Source organism: Sciurus carolinensis, chromosome 14, assembly GCF_902686445.1.
Source record: "Sciurus carolinensis chromosome 14, mSciCar1.2, whole genome shotgun sequence".
In the NCBI taxonomy this organism is placed as follows: domain Eukaryota; kingdom Metazoa; phylum Chordata; class Mammalia; order Rodentia; family Sciuridae; genus Sciurus; species Sciurus carolinensis.
In genome coordinates this window covers 75,438,004-75,459,655 of record NC_062226.1, presented here as the reverse complement: position 1 = coordinate 75,459,655, position 21,652 = coordinate 75,438,004, and the positions used below count along the sequence as shown (strand labels likewise).

The 21,652-nt window shown below is 37.3% G+C and overlaps 1 protein-coding gene across 1 annotated transcript in view; it reads right to left on the bottom strand.

Annotated features, from left to right (window-relative positions):
- Positions 1-21,652, bottom strand: part of Rorb (RAR related orphan receptor B) — a 187,626-nt gene that overhangs the window by 42,337 nt on the left and 123,637 nt on the right. The window contains exons 2-4 of the mRNA XM_047525760.1: positions 17,745-17,830; positions 12,349-12,490; positions 4,370-4,771 (exon numbers count right to left, since the gene is read on the bottom strand). Of these exons, the coding sequence (XP_047381716.1) occupies positions 4,370-4,771; positions 12,349-12,490; positions 17,745-17,830 (630 nt within the window). The remainder of the gene's footprint in view (positions 1-4,369; positions 4,772-12,348; positions 12,491-17,744; positions 17,831-21,652) is intronic.

Sequence of the window (21,652 nt, the reverse complement as noted above, 5' to 3'; positions counted from 1 at the left end):
GTATCTAATTTCTGGAACGTTTCATGTCATTTCTTTTCTCTTACCTATTTTTTTTTTTTTTTTTTTTTTGCTTTCTATTCTCAAAATTTTAGGAATGAAACTTTCCTAATGAGAGCAGTGCTCAGAATAACCGACACCTACCACTTCCCTCATCTCCAGAAAGATATGATCCCATGATGCCTAGGACCACCCAGGACTCAAAACCCATGAGGCTCTGAATTGTAATTACTTATTTTCCTGTGCATTTTTCAGATGATGAGGGCAGAAACCATGTTCTGCTTGTGTTGACTGTGTGGCACATTTCAAAATAGGTTTTTGAAAGAATATCTGGCAGTCTAGGGCAGTGGAATGGCTTCAGTTAGAATTAAGCTTTAGTACACAGCTAACTCTGCGCCCAAGGGCAATCTCTCACTGTTTCTTCATCTGGACAATGAGATGGTTTCTTCACTGCTGACCTGAGATGCTGGTGTAAAGCTTAAAATGACTGAAGGACACGAAATAATTTATTTCCTTTTATATATGCAGTGTTATTGCTGGGGTCAGTAACTTAGGAAGTTTGAATTCCTTTGGTGTGCTTAGAGTAAAAGGGTAGTTTTTCTTGGGGGATATTCCTGACTCATACATTCATGTAACTGACATCTTGGAATTTGCATGTAGTTGCTTATGTAATTGTGTTATGATTCATTAACATGCATTTTTATTAAAGTTTCAAAACCGTAATATCTTATTCTGCATATACTGCTCTTTTTTTAAAAAAGATCTGCTTTTTAGATGATCCAATTTCAAAACAATGACCAGGTTGTACATATTTCATTGTTCTCTCCAAAACCAGAAGTAGGAAATCAGGACTTCTAGTTGCCAAGACTGATGTTAACGATTCTTTGGTGTGATACAACCTTGCATTCACCCAGTCAGAATGGGGCTAAAAATCATATTTCCTGTTTTCTCTGCACAGGTTTCTATCTATGACAGCTTGCTACCAACTATCGTGGCTTAGATACTTACTAATCAAATTGAGTCAAAATGTCAACATGCAGTCTCTGTAAGCTCCAATTGCTACCACCTTAAAGAACTTCAGGTAGGCAACAAATATTAAGCATGTTTTGCTGTGGGAATGTCAATTAGATTGTGATCGGTTTCCTTTGCTTGATGAGAGGAAATATACTATAATGGTTAAAAGAACAGGTTTTGATGTTACTCAAATATGTATTCTTTGTTTTTACCAAGTTATGTAACTCCTGAGCCTCATTTTTCATTTGTAAAATGAGTATACAAAGATGTAACAATCATACTAAGACTGATATAAGAATTAAATATGGTAAATATAGGACTTTGATTAGCACAATAGGTGCCCAGTAAAAGGTCATGTTTCCTGCCATGACAGTGATCTTATTAAGTAGTGATTATAATATCAATTATATTATTAATACTGATAAAACTGGTGCATGACAGATGCTATCCAGAGGAGTCATGAATAGTAACTCATTTAATCTCCCCCTCCCAAGGACTATTACTGGTCCAGGTTTACACCTGACACTCTGGAAGGTCAAGCCAATTGCCTCAGGGAAGAGACATAACCAGGTTTTGAATTCTGGCAGTTTTAACTCCAGAGCCAGAGTTCTTTAACTACCACACTATATTACTGATGCCTTCCTGCCAGTGCTATTATGGACTTAGTGTGTTAGTGAAATGAGTGGCAATTTTTTATTTAGTACAGGAAAGACTGTATCACAGTTGTGGCTTGACATAGGTACCTAGATTAAATATGCATAGCATGGGTTTGTGTCCACTAGGTGGCATTGCTGTTTTAATAAAATGTGAATCAAGTCAATATTTTGGCTTAGGAGTTTGCTAAACCTGCAAGCACTCACAGAACAATCTAAATGCACTCCCTAAAGTGTGATGAAAGATGCCTCCAAAATTTAGAGCATATGCAAAGATCTGTAAAGACTATCTTGAAATAATCAAGGAGAATATATGCTACTTCATTCTGTGTGTCAATGTCTAGGCAGAAAGTCTAGATAAATTTTGAGATCATTTAGTCTAATTCTAACAGTGTATAGAGAAAAGAATGAGGACCAGAGAGGGAAAGTGATTTGTCTAGAGTAACCCAGAACTGATGGTTTGGGCCGTAGCTCTTTTTCCATAATACTTCCTACTGATGTTAAGTCACAAAGAAACTATGATTTCTGAACACTTAGAAGACTTTCCTTTTGGGGAAAAACTTGCCTAACAATTGTGAGTTTTTGTTTCATTAGAATTTAAACATGTTCCAAACCAATGGTTAGACTGAAGAACTCAGATATTGGACTGGGGATATAGCTCAGTTGGTAGAGTTCTTGCCTGGTAAGCACTAAGGTCTTGAGTTCAATCCCCAGCATGGGGAAAAAAAAAAAAAAAAAAAAAAAAAAAACAACTTAGATATTAAGTAATAGTATTAAAATGGTGACTTTTTAAATTTTCTTTTTTTTATAAGCCTTCTTGGAAAGGCATGGAATAAAGAAAATAGCAAAAAAAAATTGTGTTCATTTAAAAAGACAGACACTTTTAGTTGACAATACAATTGTGCATATTAAACCCCTAGCGGGTTAATGGATGAGCACAAGGACCCTGACTTCAGACTGCCTCGGGTGGACGCTGGCTACTCTGACTGTATCATGGAGTAATAAAGACACCTGCTAAGCCTCTGTTCCACAGTAAAGTGGGAACAACATTTTTACTTATCTCTTAAGATGTTTTGTGGGAATTAAATGTTTGTGAAGTAACTTGATGCAGGACAGGTTAAGGATAACAGTGAAAACTGAGAAACTTTGCTATTGCAGTTGATGTTTTGCTTTCTGCCTCTCAGTGGTGAAAGTCCTACAGGTGCTTTGTCAACAGTGGGACTCACTGTCATATGCTGAACTACTGAAAGGGAGAAATAACATTTTGGGTTTATAACTTGTGTCACATGGCTTCTTCCTCAACCAGATGGCACAAGTAGCCAAGAATATGGCGATGGATCTCACTATGTGTTCACAGCAACTTCATTTTAAGCTCCTGTGGGCTTCGGGCACCCATTTGAAGATGACTGAGCACATGGCATATAAGTAATAATTGCTAAGAGCTTTTGAGCACTTGCCAAACGTAATTCTCACAATGTCCCCGGGAACTAGGAACAAATGCTTTCTCCTTTTCAGAGTTGGGCGAATTGGGATTAAGGTCCTTGCTCTGGCTTACGTAATAAACCACAGAGACAGGATTTGAACTCAGGGAGGCTGGTTGGCAGTCACTGCTCTGCTACCTCTTGGGTAGGAAGTAAGCTCTCAAAGTCCTACACTGCTTCTCCCAGTTCAGTAAAAGGAACAATGGAGCCTGGAATAGCCCCTGTACCCAGGAGGGCTAGATGCTAAGCCCATGTCAATACTTTTACAGCAGTTAGTTAACAAGATTAACCAGTTGAACATTCAATGGACTCTTGAGCTTAACAGGGTGAAGCACAGTGGCAATGGGTCAGAAGCAAGCTTGCTTAAGAGGGGGCCTCTGGGGGATCACTCCCAAGGAACTGAAAGGTACTGTTGCCCCAAAAGGATCAGGTTGCTGATGCTCTGCACCCCCTGCCCCCATGATGAGCTCATTTATCACCCTTGTGTTCTGTAACATTCCAGACCACACTTTTCTCGACTCTAGTTAAGAATTAAAAATGATGGAATGAGACAGACATCATTACCCTACATATAATTACAAGAATGGTATGAATCTACATAGTGTACAATCACAGACACGAAAAGATGTACCCCATTCGTGTATGATGAATCAAAATACAGTCTGTTAAAAAAAAAAAAAAGAATTCCATATGGAATTTTTGAATTCAGGTTTATGGGAATATTAGCAGTCTTCTTGTCTACCCCCAGGTCCTATAAAGAGCGAAACTGAGGGACTGATTGCTTAAGGTTGTCCCCAGCTGTCTTAGAGGGAGAGCGGACCCCTGTTCATTTGGTCATTCCACATTGTCTCTATATCTCTTAGCTATATCACTTTGGACAGCATTGCTTTGGATACATGCTCAAATTTCTCTGTTCATACCAATAACATTTTTCCTTCAGTGAGAACCCGAATTCAACAGATAGCATCTGTTCTTTCTTTATAGATAGCATCTTTCTATTTATAATTTTTTTCTTTTTCCTTTGCTCAAAATAAACTTTTATGGGGGCAAGGGAACAATGACATTTACTAGAATGTATTTCAAAAATCATTTTATTTTCTCAGTAGAAGCCACGAGGGCAAATAATTCGGTTTAGATCTAAGAATACGACCCTACTTAGATAGGACCCAAGCAACTTCAAAGCAGAACTTCCCAACGTGAAATTCGGAGGAGACGCCTACTTACCGATTTCTGTCATTGTTATCCCTGGTGCTAACTGCCCGTTGTTGAAAGAGCTATAGGTAAACAAGTTGGGTACGGATGTGAGGTCATAGATAGGTTCTTGCTTTATCTGTTTGATTCCAGTCATGTCAAGTCCTGATTGATCGGGGGATGGCTGACCAGAATCTACGCTGTAGTAACCTTCAGACTTGGGCAGGTCGATGACATGCCCATTGGCGTAAGTGCCGCTGGTCTCATTGCTCAGGTTGCTCAGGCCGTTGCTGATGCTGCTGCTATACACCCTGGCCAGGGCTTCCGCCTCCCCACTCTGCTGCTGCCGCTGCTCCTGCAGCCGCTGCTGGTGCTTCTGCACCTCAGCATACAGGCTGTCCCTCTGCTTCTTGGACATCCTCCCAAATTTCACAGCTGGATAGGAGAGAAAAGCAGAAAACAGCACTTGTGGTTATTATTCTTAATCACCTCAAGTCTAAGAGTCATGGATGGTTGTCCCTTCAATATCAAGTAGACAAATTCCTAGCACCATAACCTAAGCGTCCCTTCCATCATTTACACTCCATGACTGATGAAAGATCATCTTTGGAGTGGGCCTGTCCTGGTTTAGGTCACAATGAGAACTAAACCTAAATGTGTTAGTCAGATTTCCAGCACTGTAACAAATACCTGAGATAATCAACTTGTAAAGAGAAAGGGTTTGTTTTGGCTCATTGTTTTGGAGGGTTCAGTCCATAGTTGTGTAAGTCCATTGTTTTGGGGCCTGTGGTGAGGCAGCACGTTATGGTGGGGGGTGTATAACAGAGCAAGCCATTCTCCTCATGGCAGGAAGCAAAAGGGAAGAGGAAGGGGCCAGTCACTTATTATTCCTTTCAATGGCATACCTCCAGTCATGTAATACCTCCTGCCTCTTAAAGGTTTCCACTACCCCCCAATAGTACCAAGTTGGGGATTAAACCTTTAACACATGGGCCTTTGGGGAATATTTTGGATCCAAACTATGGCACTAAGATGGGAAGAAATGAAAAAAAAGATATGCATTTCTTGTTGCCATGAAGTTGGAAGACACATTTGCTGCTTCTCTTTTGCTTGTGTAAAAACAAAACAAACAAAAGACTCCTCAATACCCCTGCCTCCCAAAATACTACATTATACCTGCTATTAAAATATCTACTAACACTCATTATTAATTTCCTCCCTTAAGCAGTAGGATTACTGGGTTGTTGGAAAGGACCCTAATATGTTACTACTAGATCTATTTTGTAAATAGTATGTTGGGTAAGACCAAAGATGTGGGGGAGGGTGATAAAACAAGTAACTACATGGTTTACCTCCAGGTGGATCTAGGTATCAAATGATAAAAATATCGGAAAACAGCAATTTTGTGCATCCAGTGCCTAGCAAGTGAGCAAATAGTGACTACCTTTCCTCATTCTACCAAACCTAAATTTGCCTATTTCTTCCAGAAAAATCCTCACTCATTTTGAGGAAAAGGAGAAGAGGCTATGTTCACTGAATAATATAAAGTGACTTCATTTCAATGTGTTTCTTAACTTGTGGAGCTTAGCTTTCTAAGCTGCTATGGATATTGGCATTTTTCCTCACACGTTGCCAACTTCCTTTTTAGCATGTGAACATTCTGGTAGCAGGATGTCCGGGGCTCAGGGCTACCCAGTGTGAATCATCAAGCACTTTTCAGCTCGCATTAGTGGTGGGAAATATGACAAGTGCAGAGGCTCTCTTCTGATTTTCTGTTTCTTGTTCTTTGGTGACAGTGTTCCTACTACTTGTTAGTGTTGGGAGCTCCAAGAATGTAGAAAGAAGAAAGTGGAAGGTCCAATTCCTGAATTCAGTCCCTAGAGTTGGTGCTCTTCCATGAATAACTAAAGGGTGAAATGCTTGAGAACTCTCTAGCTCAAAGGGCTTAAGAGGAGATTCCTGCTGCAAGAGAGCTACCATTCACTCCCTACATACTCCACCAAAATTGATTTTCTCCTTCCATTGCAATGGCATAGAGCCACCAAATTTTATCTAAGCATGGACTGTTGAAATGAAGACCACACTTCCTAGCTCTCCTCACTGAGAGGCAAGGCTATGTGGTTAGGTTCTGATTGACAGGAAGTAAAAGGAGGTGCTTCATCTACTTCCGGGTCTAGGACCGCATATGTTCCTCCTCCCCTGCTGGACTATGGATGTGAGGGCTGGATTTAGAGAAACCCAAAATCTTCTTATTTCTTCTCAATCTTTCTAAATAACCCTACAGTTTGGCTTTCTGATGCTGCCTAAGTAGGAAAATGAAGTGGTAATTATCCGGTAATTTTTCTGAATGAAGACAAGCACGATGATTAATCACTATCAATCTTTCCATCTCAGTGTTGCTTTTATAGGATCTTGAATCATTTAGATCATCGTTTTTAACTTTGTTTGTAGAGACACTGCCTTTATTAGATTCTGTTTCTCAGAGACACATTTATTTGCTTACTAATTGTGGTGATATTTCCAGTTTGTCTGCAGACAGAATTCTATAGTAACTTTTAGGGAATCCTTCCTCTATATCTTTACACTCTATTTCTCCAAATCATTTACTATATATTATTATCCAGGCAAAAAAACAATCTTTTTGTATAAAAATAATTAAACAATAATAAATATTGATTGAAAAAGGTTCCCCTCAGTCCCTAGAAAATCATATGCTGTGCTTGTTTGTTGTTCTTCCATCCTTTGTGTTTATTTAAATTCATAACAATTCTTTGTTGCAGTTAAAGAGGTGAATACAAGAACAGTTTCTATTTCTGTGGATTAAAGCTTTTGTTTTGGCCAGGGTGGATCTACTTCCTGACTTATTTTAGCAGAATAGTTTTGCATTTATTTGTTTAAAATTTATAGGAATTAAAAATTGACAGTGAGAAACTCTTATAACATGGAAGTAGAAAGTAGTCTCTTTAGAAAATAGTTTCCATTTAATCCTCGCTTTAGTTTTCTGTATACTCTGCATTTAGGTGAAATGAATGTTATGGTGGTTGGATTGCCTTAATGTCACCAATTCTTCTCACCTGTTCTCTTCCATACCCTTCTCCATGTCTATTTGCAGAGCCCTTTCATTCTATGCAGGCCTGCTGCCCACCCCTTGACTCCTGGTCACTGACCTGCTCTAGGATAATGGGAGATTGACACATGTGATACAGACAGAGGCTTGAAAAGTGCTTGTGTGAATGGGCCCTCAGCATGGAAGGACATGCCTGAGCTAATCTGCTGAAGAATGAGACACTTGAAGCTGAGGTGAGACTCCTTCGTCATCCCAGGCAAGGCCAGCTGTGGTCAGCAGAGTTGCAGACTGGACCTGCAGCTGCCACAAGCAGAATTGTACTTTTAACCAGAGTCCTCATCATTAAAATTAACAATGTCAAAAAAGTATGCTGTCAAGAGCTCTGCTCTGATGATCATCTGAAAACACAGCAGAGAAAGGCTATGCCTTTTCAAAGAGGTCAATTTCTCAGGCCACCAAGCAACTAAAATATTTAGAAAGAAACAGCTTAAAGCTCCACTTCTTTTCAGGATTATCAAGGACTTCATTGATAATAAGTGTAATACTATCCTGGAATGAATTTTCCATTCATTTCAGAAAGATGATGAACCAGTGTTTCAGATTTATGTTCCTCCCTGTAATAAAATTGTTGATATATTTAGGGGAAAATTACAGTATATGACAAAAATAAACCTACTGAATTTTCCTGACCTATAAGTAATCCCTAGTCACTATTTGTAAGTACATGTGTTGTATTCATAGACCTATTTTAACAAAGGCCACATTACTGTAATATTTTCAAGTATTGGAGTCCTTCTTATCACCACCCATGGATGAGAATTACACATGTTTCAAGTGTTTGACCCTCTCAAACTTGAATTATTCTATTTATGACATTTACTTGAGCATAGAGGAATCCTCTTGTTAAACTGCTACCTCTTAAAGAAACTAGCACACTTATGTATATGTTACAAGTACTTTATAAATACTCAGTAATGATGGTATTTGCTCATGATACCTGTTAATACTCCTTTGAATTCCACACTGGCAAAGAATAGTTTTATCCATAACTATCAGAAATCACTTCATTTCTGTTTGGATTCTGGGATTCTAAATGGGATGGAAATTTTCAGAATAACCAAAAAATAAAGACATTTTTTATTCTTCAAAGATTTCTGCTTACTACTTCATGACATCTGGATGGTATATTTGGTTTCAAGAGAACTCAGTTGTACAACTAACATCTCTGCCTTTCTATAGTCATTCTGAAAATGATCGTATCTTACTATTGTTGGTTCTAATGTTTCTATGTTTATATACTGCTGCTTACCAATTAAACAGATCTTAATTTAATTCTTTTCAATTTTAGAGATGTGCCCTCCTTTTTTGGTGCTCTCGTCTGATTCAGTGCACCTAACTCTATTCAGTTTGAAATCTTTTCTTTTGTCTCCTGCTTTTTCTCCAACAGATCTTTGAGAGATCATGGAGTGTTCTCTGTGCTTCCCAATATGGCAGCCATAAGCAACACATAGCTCTTGAGCATTCGAAATACAGCTATTGTGACTGAAAAACTGAACTTCAAGTTGCATTTTAGTTAATTGAAATTTAAATGATTTAAATTTAAACAGAACAGTTCTGAATAGAAGAAGCTTTATCTATGAGGCCAGTTCCTGTACAGGGCAGTTTCCGTGTTTTCACAGGGGCATCCTTTTAGGAGGACACATTCTAGATTTTTTAAAATAATTTTTTTTTATTATCTAGATTCTTTGCAAGGTGAGTATTATGTTTTCTTTTTGAAGTCCAATATTTTTCTACTGTTTTGAAACACTTTTCTGAGCTTCTTTTGTGAAAGGTCATTAAAAGAAATATAAACAAAGATGGTAGAGAAGATTCTGTGGGCATACATATACCATCAATTCCACCCACCCCTGCCACACACACACTTTCACCTCTTTATAGACATAGACACATGTGTGTGTATTCAAGTGGATTCAACTTTTCAATCTTTACTTAAGGAAAATTTGAACAAAGGTGTTATTTCTGAGTTTGATGTCTACTCTCAAATGTGCCATGACTAATAAATTAGTATATGATGGGAATTCAGGAGAGAATGAACATCCAGTGTGTTAAACTGTTATGCTAAGCCATCAACTTATAGCCATGCTCTTCCAGTGATCAAATAAGAAGGAGACAGTCTCAGAGCCAGCATAAGTGACAGAGCGAGTGCATATACTGAATTAAAAATGCCACTTTATCTGTGAGGAGTGGTAGAAGTCAGCTGTAAGAACATAGTACTGTGGCTCAGGTACTACTGCTAAGGTACTTTGAAGTTATTTCCTTAGTCAGTAAATGTTAGGATAATAAATCAGTGGCAGTAGAAACTCCATCTCTCATTTTGACTAGAGGTAGCTAATCAACCATATGAGTCCTGACTAGACATAGCTAATCAACCATAACTTCAGGGCTTGGGAAATCCTTTTTGTTTAAATTCAATTTTATTTTGAGAAAAGGTTTTGCCTAGTTGCTGAAGCTGGCCTCCAACTTGTGATCTTCCTGCCTCAGCCTCCAGAGTAGCTGAGATCACAGTTGTGTGCCATTATGCACTGCTCCCTTTGGAATTCCTTAATGCTGCATATTGGGCATTATTTACAAAACCCAGAAAACCAAGTCAGTGGTGTTCTTTCTCTTGTGTAAGGTACCCTTTATAATTAAGGTTCTGACCAACTTCCTCTATATAACATAGTAAGGAAGAAGCTTTTTTCACCCTTAGAATCTCTTTCTCTCTCTCTTTTGTCTTCTTGAGCCCCTTCCATTTGTCATTCTCAACCACCACTTCCACCCCGAACATTTCTCTTTGTGAGTGGTTTGATATAAGACATACTTAGGAGGTGTTTTTAAAGATGATCCTGGAAGCCTCGGGATTGTCTGTGGGCAGAGGGTTAAGTGGATCATGTCCTTACTCCCCAGTATCCTTAGACTCTACTGCTTTTACTTGCATAGAGGTATATGTGCTGCAGTGAAATTTTTCCTCCCTGAGAACAGACTGTGGCTCCATCCATAAAATGACCCTCTCACCCTCCCAGTACCTGTCTTTTGTGTCATGGGATTCAGAAAGTCTCCTAGACTTTGAGCTGATTTACTGAATGGACTGAATCTTCCTGGGACACATATTCATTTCTTGTCCATTATTCTGTTCTCTAGATTCACAAGACTCAACCTTCCAGAAGGGAGACTTCCTTGATTGTAGGAAGAAAACAAAAATGAATACACCCAATGGCTTATCTCTTTGTACAATTATTAATGGGTGTTTCAGAAGATGTCAATTAATATCTTGCCTCCATATGGGAGAAATGAAGTACAAAATCATCAACTCAAATTCCCATAGACTTTTCACTAAATAAATCCTGAAAACCATTTAACCCCCCTCTATCCACTTAATTTGCCTTCGTGATGTACACAGTACTATAAATTTACCCTAGGAGTAAATTTATGTGGTTAGTGAGCTCAGAAAAATAAATAACAAAAAATTAGTTAGTTAATAGGGAAGTTTGGGAAATATCATTTCTGCTGCTTTAGAAGCAACTTCTAAATTGAAGGGCTAAAGATCAAATTCTTTTAATGTATTTTTTGGATAAATTTGTCTTACAGGTGTATTTTGTGCAACACAAGTTTAGATTCATTGCGGATTAGGAAAAAAGGTTAAAAAATACTAATAATTGATTAAACTTCTATGTACTAAGGGATAGCGAATACCAATTGTCTAGTTTTTTTTAAACTTGGAAGTTTCTTACTTTTTTAAGCCATACTGCCGATAACTTGAACTTCACTAGAGAGAGTGTGACCAGAGGCACAGAATCCAGGGTGATTCAAATAAAAAAAATAAATGTCAGGGGTAATGGCTATATCTGAAACTATAGGTAGTCTGAGAAAGTGCTGTGGGTAGTTCATTCAGTAAACATTTAAGTGTTTGATTCTATTTTAATAATTTTTGTCTCTTTCTTTCTTTCTTTCTTTCTTTCTTTCTTTCTTTCTTTCTTTCTTTTTTAAGGTTGGGACTCAAACCTAGGGCCCTGTTGTGCTAGGCAAGTGCTCTCCCATCAAGCTGCATCCCAGCCCAAGGGGTTTGCTTTGAATCACTCCCTCAGGATACAGTGGAAATAGGATAGAAATGACCTCAGAGCTCAGGGCAATTTATAATCTGCTACAGGAAAGCTGTGGCCTATCTCAGCAGGGAAAGAATTAATGTATATGACTGCTCATAAATGTAAGAAAAACCAGGTGAAATTCTTTTTTCATCTTTTTTATTTGTTCTCTTTCATTAACCTAAGAAATTCATTCCTAGGAGCCAGGCCACCCAGTTTGGCTGGGCGTGAGGGAGGAGCACGCACTTGCGTCATACTGCTTGGAGTGGGACGCCACCTACACGGTCCTTCTAAGACTTGGACTTCTGCTGTAGCCTCTGCAATCTTCATCATGGCTCAGAATAGTCCAGATGCTCATCTGGGTACCCGAGCTTCCGAGCTTCCCAGAGAAGCACATTCTGCTCCTTAGTATCTCTCCATGCACCAAGAAACTTGTAGACCTCCCCAGTGACCCAGTGGCTTCTATTTACAGGGGACTTTCTGGTTTTAGTTCTCAAAGTCTCACGTGCTAGGAAACCCCTCTTTACAAGTAAACCTGGACGGATGGTCACTTTCAACTTATGCTTGTGTGGCTTTCACTTAACCTACATAGCCCAGGTTCATCCGTGAGCTACAGTAAAACCTCCCCTTTCTTCGTATTTCTTTAGGCAATACTATATTTTATGTGTTCAAACTTTATGTCTTAATTCACTTCCACCACTAGGTTCTTCTTTTCTTCTTATTCCCAGTTTCCACATTTAAATCCTTCCTGTGACTTACATAGCCTCTAAAGAAGGTTTTCCTTTGAAAATCCTAAAGTAAGGAATAGGAAGGCGATACCATACCATCTCTCGACATTCCTAGGGCAAGACACTTCTGCAGTCGGCAGTGTTGGCAACGGTTTCTGTTGGTTCTGTCAATTAAACAGTTTCTCTGCCTTGGGCAGGAATAAGAGGCATTGTTCTGCTGGCTCCTCCTGAAGAATCCCTAGAAGGAAAAAGAAAAGGGGAAGGAAGCAGGTTTAAAGAAAAGAAATATTAACATATACACTTGCTACATTTTCTACAGTGAACTAACTGAGCTAAATTTTAAAAATGATTTTGGTACTCATCTCCTTGGATAACTTACAGATGTTCTATGCAGAAAACATATGCTATCTGCAGAGAAGAAAGTGTCATTCATTCCTTCATTCACTTAATGAATGTGTACTAGAAATATTTGTGGACTGTGCTGCCCTCTGCAAAGACAAAAGTTTCTGCCCCCAAAGAGCAATGGGGAAAAATAACAAAGAAGTGTGTTGTTGCTAAGCCAAATATGATGAAACTTGATGGGGACAAGGACCCAGGCTTGTACCAAGCTCAGTTGTGGTGAGGAACTTAGGGTGCAGGTGGCAGCTGCATCACTGAGGAATGTGTACTCAGTATGTGCTGCTATTTTCCTAGTTTCTAAGATGCATTTGGTTTCATTTGAAAAATATTTTAATCTAGCCAGCACATATGTGGAGAGTTGTTTTTTAAACCAGTGATGTACTGCCTATAATAAACCACAACTTGAGTAAAGGAAAATAAACAATATGTAAAAACTGAAAAAAACGATTTCTGCTTAGCCTTAGGTTATAGCAAATAAGAGGTCTTCAAAGAAGTATGTTTGGGTCCTTCTGGCACAAAATGAACTGTCATGGGCCATATACTAGCCCTCAAAATAAATCTGCAGCTGAATTTACTATTATTTTTTAGTTTTCTGCATTTTATTCTCCATTAGTTATCTTACAGAAAACCTTATTGAGAAATGCTGGAGAGGATGTGGAGAAAAAGGAACACTTGGTCACTCTCAGTGGGACTGTACTACAACCACTATGGAAATCACTATGGAAGCTTCTTGAACAGTAGGCATGGACACTTATGACCCAGCTCTACCACTTCTCAGCATTTACCTTGAAGAATTAAAGGCATCTTATTATAGTGGTACATGCATACCCACATTCATAGCACAATTCACTATAGCCAAACTATGGAATTACCCTAGGTATCCATCAATGGATGAATGGATAAAGAAAATATGGTATATATACACAATGGAGTTTAATTCAGTCATAAAGAAAAAAATTATGGCATTTGCAGGATAATGGATAAGACTAGAGACCATCATGTTAAATAAAATAAATCAAACTCAAGGTTAAGGGCCCCATGTTTTCTGTCATATGAGGAAGATAGAGAGGGAAAATGAAAACAAGGATGGTGGCGGATCTCCTAAAAATCAAAGGAAGATCAGTAGAGGTTAGGGTCCGAGGAGTAGGAGGTGGGGAAGGAGCAGGGAAGAACTGGGGAGTGATATTGGCCAAATTATATTGTTGTCTTGTGTGCACGTATGAATATGTAACCACTCATCCTATCAGTATGCAGAACTACAATGCACCAATAGAAATGTTGGAAAAAATAAATAAAAATGAAAAAGAAAACCTTATTGAGGAAGACAATCATTTTCTCCAGAGATATGAAAAGTTGTCTATCCATTCTCTCCCCTACATAATCAGTTTCCCTTATCACTTTTGAATTGCCTACGGAAAAATAGTAAAAGTGCAATTGCCACAAGCAAAATGATGATCTAAAATAGATGTACCAAGAGAAATTTTAGGAAATGATAACAGCATCATGTTTTGGAGGGAGGAGTACTTAAAAGCCCAGGGATGAAATAAGCTTCATACCCATCTTGCTGAGAAACTTGAGAAAGTTCCCCTGACTTCCATCAAATACTTTTTGTGTTCCCTAGGAGGATAAGTAGGGCTGGAACTAGGTGAAGCAAGTGCGGCAGTCACCTTGGCAATGAATGTTATAGTTCACCAAAAATATTTGGTAGTTCTTAAAATATTTTAACACAATACATGGAAATCAATATTAATGCAAAAAATTAGCAATAGTTTAAAGAAAGTCAGGACTGAGTTAATCAATTTTCCTTTTGTCTTGGATTCCAGCGTGGCCCAGTTTGGCAATGTCAAGAGAATTTGCCAACCTGTAGGAACCTCAGGAATGGACGTGTGTCCAAGGATCTCTTAGAGAAAGAATCTAGGTTGGTTGTGTGGTTTAAGCTCAAAATCATTCGACAAGGACTAGTTTCATCTCTACATCTCCATGTGCATTAATTTTCTACTGGACCAGTTACAGCAGATTGAAATACCTGATCGTCCAGTTTGACTGGACTTATGGAACCCCTCAAAACAGAGATTGTGACAAACCCCCAGGAATTGAAAGGATATACTACATATACCATGAAACCTGTCAGACAATATAACCTCAGCACATCAGACCTGCTTGAGGATGACTTGAAATTTACATTTTAAGAAAGAATTTTTCAGTTTTTATCTTTGGATACTATAATGCCATTGAGCAAAAGAGTTCAAAGAAAAGACTTTTCTTAAGTTACAAGCCCTAATTTAAGGCCAATTTGACATTAATTATGAGGTGTCTCTTGTTTATTTGTTGCTTATTTTTGCAAATGAGGTTTGTGACAAGAGAAAAAAATTCTGTTTCAAATGTTATTGAATGAGTAGGAATTGAGTAAGTTCGTGAGCTGAACTGATATTATTTTAAATAGGTTGTTTATGTTGACTCAAAAACAGTATTATGAAAATTCAGAGGTCGATTCTGAATATGATGACATTGACATCTAAACTTGAATGAAATTTCTTGAGTTTTCTGTTTGGAGAAAAATGTAGTATATTTAAATATGTGGATTTTTCCAAGAAAAATTTTTCCATGAAAATAGTGTGGTGTTCAGTCATTTTGACTAAAACATCAGTGTATACATCATAGTAACCACATAATTTCCTTGATTGTGGATTCTTCTTCTAAATAGAAAAGATGACAGAAGCCTGAACATTGTTCCTGGCTATTGACCTGTTGGATTATATTTGTCTAGTAATTAAAGCTTTTAGAAGTTACTATTTAAAATGTCTTGCTCCTTAACATAAACATATCTCTGTATTTTGAAAATAGATATTTTCCAAGAAAGACTTATACAATGGAACACTGAGTATCTCCATTTTGACTTTGATCTAAAAAAATTTTTTTAGTGGATATTACGTAAACTAGACTGCAGATCTTAAAATTGCAGAACAAGCCAACAGACTGGTAGAAATGCCTTCAGTGGAGAGGGTTCTGATTCCAAAATTACTAGTGTTTATGAGGAAAACTTTGCCTTCCTGCCCAGAGACAGTAATAACTTACTCAAGGAAGGTAAAAAAAAAAGTGCCACCTTATAATTTTGCTACATTGTTTCTTCTTAATGAGTTGGAAAAAATACATTAAGGTGGATAACACGCAATTCTTAATTATAGCTCTGTAGAGATACAGAATGCAAGGGACATCTCATGATGTTCCCATATGGATTATCACTAATCATCTCTAAAGCAGATCAGTATGTTAATCTCCCTCCCTCTCCCATTCTCATTTATTCCTCTTTCTTTGCTTCTCTCTGTTTTTAATGGCAAGAGAGTCTTTTTGAGACTCTTAGGAAGACACTGTCAATTTTTCAAGCAGCATCAATATTTGACTGCTACAGTGTTTTGCCTTGTTTCCATTTGAAAGCCTCTTACGATGGGATCCTGTACCATACCACATCTCATTCAGTTCACTGACCTTAAATTAGTGATTCACCTTGCTTGCATCTTTGATCAAAAACATAATCACTCTTGCCAATAATCTTGCCAGCACATCACCATTTACCCCAAGATCGTAGGTGGGTTTTATTGGTTCTGGTTACACTTGGCCCTTTAAAGACACTTGTAAACTGTTTTATTTCTCTCTTGCTGGGTAGTCTCACTCTTTCCTTCTAAGGATTAATTTGAAAAAGTTACTGTCGATTTTCAAATTTCTCTTGTGTCAGATTAGGCTGAGGTTGACTGGTGTCCCAGCTTTGTGTGTTAGAAGGAATTTCCTCTTTGATCTGTGCTTGCTATAGGAAGGATTGGTGAAATCTGCCTGAGGAGGGAACACTGGAGTGAGTGTGATAAAACTAGCGTTTTGAGGTACACTCATACATTGCTGGTGGGGCTGCAAATTAGTGCAGCCACTCTGGAAAGCAGTGTGGAGACTCCTTAGAAAACTTGGAATGGAACCCCATTTGACCCAGCTATCCCACTCCTCGGCCTATACCCAAAGGACTTAAAATCATACTACAGAGATACAGCCACATCAATGTTCATAGCTGCTCAATTCACCATAGCCAGACTGTGGAAGCAACCTAGATGTCCTTCAATTGATGAATGGATAAAGAAACTGTGGTATAAATATACAATGGAATATTACTCAGCTATAAAGAATAATAAAATTATGGCATTTGCAGGTAAATGGATGAAATTGGAGAATATCATGCTAAGTGAGATAAGCCAATCTCAAAAAACCAAAGGATGAATGATCTCACTGATAAGCGGATGATGACACATAATGGGGGGTGGAGGGGGCCAAGAATGGAGGAAGGAGAGACTGTATAGAGGGAAAAGAGAGGTGGGAGGGGTTGGGGGGAAGGAAAAAATAACAGAATGAATCAAACATCATTACCCTTTGTAAATGTATGATTACGCAAATGGTATGCTGTTACTCCATGTACAAACAGAAACAACATGTATCCCATTTGTTTACAATAAAAATAAATAAAAAAAATTAAATTAAATTAAATTAAAAAACAAAAAAATCTTGCGTTTTGGTCAGCTTTTTACTCTCTGAATCAATGGTGACCTCATTGAAAGATGAGGAGGTTGGGGAAGGTGATTTTTAATTGATTTGGGGATTATTTGGTCACTTCCAACATCCCATGCATCTAGGTTTCTTTTCTTTTCTGGAAGGTAAGAGTAAAGGATGGCCATATGTGTATTGTGGCTGTCACCTCGATGTTGTCTTTCTCAAGCAGTTAGATAAATACATACCCATTAGCTTATACTCTTTGTTTTATCCCTTAGTTTTATCACATAGTAATAAGTGCTCTGGAGTTGTCTGGCGACAACACTGCTAAAAATTAAGACTTTCTATCTCTGTAAATGTGATTAATTCAAACCTTCAAATAAGAATACATTTCTAAGGATCTGCTGACCAGGTAGGCAAAAACAAGAAAAGGTGAAAGAACAGAAAATCAACCCACCCAACACCAAGTCAGTCAGAGCAGACAAGAGACTCCGTCAGCGCCCTTCTTTAAGAAGGGTGCACAGGGGCCTGAGGTAAGCACCCAATAAAGCAGCCACAGTCCCTACCTTGCAGCCTTCACACGTGATGACTCCGTAGTGGATCCCGGAGGATTTATCGCCACAAATTTTGCATGGTATCACTTCAATTTGTGCTGAAAGAGGAAAAAAGACATTTTGAGTTTACAAAGTTTTTCTTTCTTTCTTTCTTTCAGTCTTTCTCTCTCCCCTCCTAAACCAGCCATGATGTTTGTGTTTAAGGATCACAAGATGGGAGTGGTGGGTGGGGGTCACCCACTACAATTTGAAAGTCTTCCTAGACTTTCTCTCTGTGTTAGGGAATCTGTTTATCACTGCTTGCTTTTCCTTGAACTAAAATAAATAAATAAATAACCTGATTTCAGAAGTTTTCTAAATTCTCATCTTCACTGTTTTCTCCTAGTAAAACTTGACTTTAAAATGGTCTAAAGCAAAAATCTCTTGATCCCCTGACTTTAGACTTCTTAGTTTGCTCTTGAAAATAAGAGCAGAGAGTTTTCATAGGCTCTATCTCAATATTTTAAATAGGTAAAGGAAGTAAAACTGGGGTGTGGATGTGTATTGGCTTTACCCATTATGTTGCTAAATGTTCACACTGGAAAATGCCAATAAAAAATCAAATCATTTAGAGATCATGTTCTTTACATCCACTAGGATACCAAAGACTGATAATATAGGAAAAATTAATCTAATGATTGTAGTAATGTAATTAGTGAAACAAAGTGAACACATGGGAAAATCAGAGAAGATATTAATCATGTGTGCATTGAGAATGGATTTAATAGGAATCGAAATAGTTTCATTGGTAATTATGTGCAATTTGGTCAGGTTAAAGGGAAAGGCAGAGGAAATTCAATAAAAAAGATGGGAGGTCTAGGATGAGTGTGGCTTAAAATCATAGCATTTGACTATAATGAAAATGTGGGAAATGTGGTTGCATTGAGGGGTGATGCCAGATTTTGGAGTTCCTAAGGTTGGGTGGAATTTTTTTTACCTAATCCCACTTGCCATAAGAAATGAACAAGCAAACAAGATGGATAAATAATGAAAGTGGTAATTTAGGCACTTATAAAGGTGAATTTGGCAGGCTAACCAGACCATTATAAAGGTCATACCTAAAGTGGGCGTGGAGCTGAAAGCATAGGTCACATCAATGGTAGAACAAATAGAGAGGAAGAAGCCAAGTACAAAGATAGTTTAAGGGCAGAAGTCAGATTATATGATGAAAGAAAGGACATACCAGTGATGAAGAATCAAAGGTGACTTCCAGCTTCCTAGCCTCGAAAGTGAGAAAAATGGGGTGTTTGTGAGATTGGATGGAGCATGGGATTTTCATTTTGCATGTGTGCAATTTGGTGTGATGTTTTGCAGGCACTTGTGTGTGTGGGTACATGTATATATACGTATATATATGTATGTACATAAATATATATATACATTTATATATGTATATATGTAAAACTCCTCTTGGAAAGATGATGTTCATAAAGGTTATTTAGACTATAATAATTCCTCCATCTCTGATAGTATTCTGAGTTGTTACGATTATGCACACTAAGAAGATATGCTATTTTCTATTCTAACTTAAAATAATTATGTAAAATATACTTCAAAAATCTGTACATAAATCTGCCACTTGGATACATTCTATAGCTTTTTCATTCTTAAATACACAAAACAAATAAATGTAAGACACAACCCTCTTTTTCTTATTGCTTTACTTTTTAAAATATTTAGCTTTAGAGTAGCACATTAAGTTTTTCAAAATCAAGTATATTACAGAAAGCTTAAATCATCTTAGTAAGTAAAAAAATTCAATGCTATATGAAAAAACTGAGGATCCAGGTTGTCAATGATGTTTTGGAGTTGGTGTGAGAAGTGATAACTCAAAATTAGGCACATTTTCTGATACTTTGACTAGTAACCCATTCTCTGCCTCTCACAAAACAAAGAACACAATATTGAATTCATATATTAATGCAGAGCACCAGAAAAAATAAAAAATAAAAATATCAGAAGAGGCAATCTCCTAAAGTACTTAGTATTTCTGTTTGCTTCTGCTTCTTGTAGTTTTCAAATCACACAAACTAGAATTTGTTTTCAAGATATTGTGATAGGGGAAAGATAGGAGATTTGATGTCATTCTGTTCTATTCTCCTGGATTTCAGTCCTTAATGTATTAAGAGTGGGGTCATTGCCAAGATAAAATCTCTGATCTTATATTTTCTGATTTATAAATATAAAGCTTGACTACTACTTCATAGATTTTTGAGACTTAAATGGATATTTTTTAGGGAAGCGCCTTGTAAAGAGTAAAGAGCTATGAAACGTCTTAATCATTATCATCATTGTCACCATCATAATCATCATCAACTGACTTTTTCAATGCTTTTGGACAAGAATTATAACAAGTCCCACTGTTATTTCTTTATTAAAGATCTTGTCATTTTAAAGGAACCCAATGAATGACACTGTAAGTTATTTATACTATGGATTTCTTAAAATGATAGACTTTTAAGCAGTGGATTATTTATAATGATTATAAAATTGATTTTAAAAAATCCCAGGTATTCATTGTACAGTTTTTAGCTTATATGATATTAAGTCAGAGGCTCCCTTTGCATAGATTACTCCCCAGGGAGTAGCATACATGTGGGGAGAATCTGCTTCAATAAGTTCTTAATTATAAAATGATCGAACTTTAAAGGAAATGAAAATAGAGGTAATTTGCCCCCTGGGGTGTGAGAAGATGTTTTTGAAAGGCACAAAGGTTATCTTACACAATTTCAGAAATACAAATGAGAAAAGGAACATTCAGTAGAGCATCTGCATATTTATACATATTTATAATCCTGGCTCAACATGTAATCCTGAAGAGTTATAAACACTTTAACAGCATTTTTAAAGAGAAAGAAGTCACTTAAAAGCTTGTGTCTATGTTGCTGGTGTGGGATGAAGTTATCAGTTAGAAAACCTTATGACCGTTTTTACTCCTTATGGCAGAATAAATCATCTGAGGTTTATTAGAGGTAAAGACAAATCTAAATCATGTAAAGTCATGGTCCTTGTCCTGTTCTCCCATGAACAAACAAACAAACAAAATCAAAGGGCTTCTGGCCGCACCTTTGTGGTTCATACTATGTGTTTTATAAAGCAGATCTACAAGACAGAGTATTTCAGACACTAATTGGGACAATAGATCCCATTATGGCTCCAGTGTCCCCTCTTTCTAAATGTCTTGCCATACAGTCATTTTAGAATCGTCTTGCAGTGCAAATAGCCCTGGTAAAATGTGATATATCACGATTCCAAACTGCACATCCTGGGAAGATCTGATGGCTTGGGTCTCCAGCTGTGAGAAGGAGGGTGTGAAGAGAACTGAGGAGGGAGTTTGTCCTTTGTACTTTTCTTGACTCATGGATTTATTCAACAATAGTATTCCTGGAGATAAAAATTCGGCAGAGCTGAAATACCCTGAGAGGCGTTTAATATTTGATCAGTTTTCATTTCTTACAGATTTCTCTTTCTTACAGTTTTCTATGGATAATCCTTTGTGTAGGCAATAGTTAAGATTTAATTTATCAATTAAATTTTTTGTTTCTGAAAGCAATGACATAAGGCTTTTCTCTTTTGAAATAATATTTTTACAGTGTTGGTGTCTTGAAATATTTGAAATTATTTGATGCTGTACCTTATATTGAAATAATTTATGAAATACCATTAATTTAATATCCCATGATCTGGTAGGAGTATCATATTCAATAATACTGGACTAAATTTTTCTACTTCTTTGAAGATGGCAATTCTTTCCCTGCAGTATTCTTTGCTTAGAGTCCCTGGTCACAACTTCATATGAAGTCACCCAAGTTTCAACTCTTTCTACTAATCAAAAGGGTGAGCTCTGCTTCCTTCAAACCTCCACTGGTGATGGCATATGT